This window comes from Nicotiana tomentosiformis, chromosome 5 (genome assembly GCF_000390325.3).
Source record: "Nicotiana tomentosiformis chromosome 5, ASM39032v3, whole genome shotgun sequence".
NCBI classification, from domain to species: domain Eukaryota; kingdom Viridiplantae; phylum Streptophyta; class Magnoliopsida; order Solanales; family Solanaceae; genus Nicotiana; species Nicotiana tomentosiformis.
This window is the reverse complement of record NC_090816.1, coordinates 110409564-110415246: the sequence shown is the minus strand read 5'-3', so window position 1 is coordinate 110415246 and position 5683 is coordinate 110409564. Positions and strand designations below refer to the sequence as shown.

At 41.2% G+C, this 5683-nt stretch overlaps 1 protein-coding gene across 1 annotated transcript; it reads right to left on the bottom strand.

Annotated features, from left to right (window-relative positions):
- Positions 1 to 316: 316 nt before the first annotated feature.
- On the bottom strand, positions 317 to 1756 carry LOC138892994 (uncharacterized). Its single transcript, XM_070176756.1, has 2 exons — positions 1543 to 1756; positions 317 to 975 (listed from the first exon to the last, which is right to left on the bottom strand). The coding sequence occupies exons 1-2, from the start codon at positions 1754 to 1756 to the stop codon at positions 317 to 319; spliced, it is 873 nt and encodes a 290-aa protein (XP_070032857.1).
- Between the last annotated feature and the right edge of the window lie 3927 nt (positions 1757 to 5683).

Sequence of the window (5683 nt, the reverse complement as noted above, 5' to 3'; positions counted from 1 at the left end):
GGAGTATATCAAAATATCATCAATGAAGATGATCACACAAGAATCCAAATAAGGCTTAAATACTCGATTCATCGAATCCATAAATGTTGATGGGGCATTTGTCAAACCAAATTACATCACTAGGAACTCATAATGCCCATACCGAGTCTAAAAACCTGTCTTAGGGATATCCGATGCCCTAATCTTTTACTGATGGTAGCTATATCTCAAATCAATCTTTGAAAACACTTTGGCACCCTGAAACTGATCAAATAAGTCATCAATCCCCGGCAACGAATATTTGTTATTTATGGTGACTTTGTTTAACTGCTGATAATCAATACACTTCCTCATCGTACCATCTTTCTTCTTCATGAACAACACTGGTGCATCCCAAGCAACACACAAGATCTAATGAATCCCTTATCATGCAAATCTTGTAGTTGTTCCTTTTTCCTTCAACTGATGTTGGGGCCATACGGTATGGTGGAATAGAAATGGGTTGAGTGCCCAGAGCCAAGTCAATACAGAAGTCGATATCTCTATCGGGTGGTGTCCCCGGCAGATCCGGAGAAAACACATATGGAAACTCACACGCAACTGGTACTGAATCCATAGAAGGAACCTCTACACTATAGTCATGAATATAGGCCAAATATGCTAGATATCCTTTCTCGACCATATGTCGAGCCTTCACATACGAAATAACTCTGCTGGTAGAATAGCCAGGAGTCTCTCTCCACTCTAATAGAGGATACTTCGGCATGGCTAAGGTCACCATTTTGGCGTGACGGTCCAATATAGCGTGATAAGGTGACACCCAATCCATGCCCAAAATAACAGCAAAGTCCACCATATCAAGAAGTAGGAGATCTACACTAGTCTCAAGGCTCCCGATAGAAATCACACATGAGCAATAAACTCGATCTACAACAATAGAATCTTTCACAGGAATGGACACATATATAGGAGCACTCGAAGAATCACGAGGCATAACTATATATAAAGCAAAATAGGATGACACATAGGAATAAGTAGAGCCCGGATCAAATAGAACTGCACCATATCTATGGCAAATTGGAACAATACATGTGATGATGGCGTCAGATGACTCGGCCTCAGGTCTAGCTGGGAATGCATAGAAATGGGGCTGGGCCCCACCACTCTGGCCTTTGCCTCTCGCACGACCTCTAGCTGGCTAGCCTCCACCTCTTATGGACCGACCTCCACCTCTAATGGCCTGACCTCCACCTCTGGTAGCCTGACTCACGCCTCTTTCTGAATGAGCGGGCGGTAAAGCAACCGGTGCCGGAACAATGGCACGAGAACTCTATTGTGGCATGCTGCCCTGTGACATGGGGCAAAATCTAGAAAGGTGTCTCGGATCTCCACAAGTATAACAAGCCCTCGGTTGCTGTGACTGCTGACACTGGAACAAGCCTTGTTGACCCGGATAACCACCTTGATAAATCTGGATTGGAGGTGCACTAATAGGAGATGATGGTGCACTATAGGCTAGCTGCTAAGGATGAGATACATAAGGACCACAACCACCCGAAGCACCGTGAGATGCCTGAAGCGCTGACTGAAACGGCCTAGGAAGATAGCCCCTACCAAATGAATCCCTACCTCCAGACAAGGCACCACTGAAACTATCAGAATGACGAGGCCTCTTATTAGAAATCGCCCCCCTCTCCTGACCACGAACCATGTCGATCCGTCTAGCAATCTCTATGAACCTTTGAAAATAAATATCATCTCCGGTCTCCTTGGCCATCTATAGCCTAATACTGAAAGTAAGTCCATCAATGAATCTCTTCACTCTCTCCCTCTCAACAGGGAGTAAGATAACTGCATGGCGAGCTAGGTCCACAAATCGGATCTCATACTGGGTAACATTCATGATACCTTACTGAAAGCACTCAAACTACCTGTGGTACTCCTCTCTCAGAGTGAAAGCAATAAACTTCTCCAGAAATAGCTGTGAAAACTTATACTAGGTAAGTGAAAGTGAACCGGCTAGTCTGGTCAGCATATAATCCCACTACCATCTCTTGGCAGAACCGGTCATCTGGAATATTACAAAGTCGACCCCATTGGTCTCAACAATACCCATGTTACGCAACACCTCGTGGCAACGGTCCAAGTAATCCTGTGGGTCCTCCGAAGGTGCACCACTGAAGTGAATATGGAAGAGCTTTGTGAACTTGTTCAATCTCATCAATCTGTCAGTAGACATCATGAGCCTTTCCCCGGTCTGTGCAGCAACAACCGGTTGAACTACCCCAACTGGCTGGAGTATAATATATGGGAGCCATCTGCTCCAAAAGTGTGAGTAGCGGGAGTATGTGCTCCTCCCCCAGCCTAAGATACGACTGGTGCCACTAGAAATTCACCGGTATGGGCTACACTCTCCATCAGATCCACTAAACGGATTAGAGCGTCCTGAAGCACGGGAGTGGCTATGAATCCCTCTAGGACCTACGCGGGTCTGAATGGTGCAGTCTAAGCTCAGATCTCCTCCTCCTGATCAATCTGAGGCTCCACTGTGGGTGCTGCTGCTCGAGCTCAAGGCTAAACTCTGGCTCTGCCTCGGCCTCTGGCTCGACCTCGGCCTCTACCCCTGGTAGTGGCTGCAATAGGGGGCTCCAGCCCTTGTCCGGTTGTCAAAGTTGTACGTGTTCTCACCATCTGCAAGAGAATAAGAATGAAATGATTCAAATATCAATGATAGAACATAATCGCATGATAGGGAAAGAAAGAAGTAAAATTTTTCCTAAAACTCTATATCCTCTAGAAGATAAGTACATATGTCTCCGTACCCATCTTCCAGACTCTTCTAAGCTTGCTCATGAGTCGTGAGACCTAAGAAACCTAGTGCTCTGATACCAACTTGAAACGACCCGAAATCCCAACCTCGGGGTCGTGATGGCGCATAACATCCACTTGCTAGGCAAGCCGACGTGAAATAATTAATTAACAAATTTTAATAGTTAAAATTACAATAATGATATTCAACGAGAAATAAAATCCAATTCTAACACAATGCTAATATAAACTAGGGGTGTTTATTGGGTGTATCGGGCGGATAAATACGCTTAACGGTTCAGCTTAACGGTTATCGAATTATAAATATAGTAATCCGCTAGCCATCCAATAAGACAACGGGAGGATTGGTATCAGATTAACAAATATCGGGTGACTTATCGGCTAAACCAAATAGAAATTGTTTGAACAATCATTCAATCAATACCAAACAGTTTCAAATCAATACCAAATTTAATACCATCTAAGATCTAACGAAACAGTATTTTATAATTGAAGTTTCTTTAAGACTACTCATACTGTCATACACGTATTAACCAAATTTTTAATACCATCAAGACTACTCATACAGACATACACGTATTAATCATTGGGATTTCAATTTTTCGATTTCTCAGTTTTCAGTTCAAGAGAGATACGAGACTGACGACTTCTCTGCCTCTAGTGGCTGCAGACAATTGAGAATTAGAAAATAGAAATTAGGGATTTATCCATTTAGGGTTTTAATAGTACTTTATATTCATAGGGGTAAAAGTGTAAATATAAAAATTCTCAAAGAGTTAACGGTTTACCCGATAAGAAAATTGAGTAATCCTCCCCCAAACCGTTATGCCGTTAATTAAAAATCTCAATCCGTTCACCATCCATTACCCCGATAATCCGATACCAATAAGCCAATAAGCTATCAGTTCAGTTTGGTTAACGATTTCGGTTCGGTTTTGAACAGCCCTAATTAAACCACGTGATAATATCTACTCTCAGAAGTTCGGAGTCACAAGTACACGAGCAACTAGAAGTCTACAAGCAAAGTCTGAAATAAATACAACTGTTCGAAAGAGATAAATAGTAAAAGTGGGAAATAGAAGGGGACTTCAAGGTCTGCGGATGCCAGTAGATCTACCTCGAGTCTCCGTGTGAAATGATCTGAGCTGACGCACCTCAAGCACCACTGGGACCAATACCAGTATCAGCATAAGAAGTGCAAAAGTGTAATATGAGTACAACCGACTCAATGTACTCTGTAAGTGTCGAGCCTAACCTCGACGAGGTAGTGACGAGGCTATGACAAGACACCTACGTAATTAAACCTGTACAAGTATATATAAAGCGTCAAAATAACAAGAAGAGTGATAAAATACTAATTGGGAGGGGACATGTGAAAATAGGAAGATATAGTAAATAGGGCAAGTATGAGATCATGAAATAACCAAGTAAATCACCAAAACAAGAAATCAGTTAAATCAATGATATGAAAATGACACAGCATCACCCTTCGTGCTTTTACTCTCGTCCTTACCATGCAATAATATGAATATAATTGCATTGCATCACCCTTCGTGCTTTTACTGTCGTCCTCACCATGTAATCATATGAATAAAATGACACGACATCACCCTTCGTGCTTTTATTCTCATTTTCACCATCTAATAATATGATTGAAATGGAACGGCATCACCCTTCATGATTTTACTCTCATTCTCACCATTATTCTCATCCTCACCATGTAATAAAATGAATGAAATGACACGGTATCACCCTTCATATTTTTACTTTCATCCTCACCATGTAATAATATAAATTAGAATAATAAACAATGCGGGGATAATTTAACTTTAAATATGGTGTCATGATATCAAACTTCGACTTCCAAAATATTCAACATCTATAAAATAAACAATAAGTACGAAACAAATAATTAAAGAAGTAATAATCTAACCTAAGAATGGATAACATAATTAATGGGACAATATAATATAAGAAATAATTTTCACCCGTATGCGTTAACCCAATGACAACGTATAAGTACGCGTCACCTCACATATACGTTCTCCCCACACATAAAACACGTAGCAAATAGACCAACAAGTCCTAATCCCTCAAGTCAAGGTTAATCACGACACTTACCTCGCTTTGCAATCAAAGAAATCAACAAACCATGGCCTTGCCTTTTGAGCAATCCTCCAAATCTAGCAAATTATCGATCAAATGGTTCAAAATAAGCTTTAGAAATTACTCATCAATGAAAAAGGTCCAATTTTGATCATTTTTGCAAAGGTCAACAAAAGTCAACCCCGTGCTCGCCTAGTCAAAACCCGTGGTTCGGACCAAAACCCGATTACCCATTCACCCCCGAGCCCGGTTGTGTGATTTGTTTCAAAATCCAACCTCAATTCGATGTCTAAATGTAATGTCCCGACCAGTCGTTTTGAGCTCTAGCATGTCGCTCAGCGGTTTGGGACCTTGAGTAGCTTCACTTCATGTATTATGACTTGAACGTGTAGTCGGATTAGATTTTTGGGAAGATAGGAGTTGGTTTGGAAGAATAATTCTCAATTCGGAATCTTTAAGTTGGAAGAGATGACCAAGGTTTGACTTTTGAGTAAACGAATTCAAATCGGAGTTTTGACATTTCTGTTAGGTTCAGATGATGATTTTAGACTTAGGCATATAACCGGATATAGATTTGGAGGTTCATAGGTTGATTTGATGCTTTTTGGCAAAAGTTAGAAGATTAAAGGTTTAGAAGGTTGATAGGTCTGACCGAGAGTTGACTTTGTTGATATCATATCAGGATTATGATTTCGGGAATTGGTATAGGTCTGTTGTGTCATTTGGGACTTGCATGCAAAATTTGAGGTCATTCCCGATTGATTTGGTA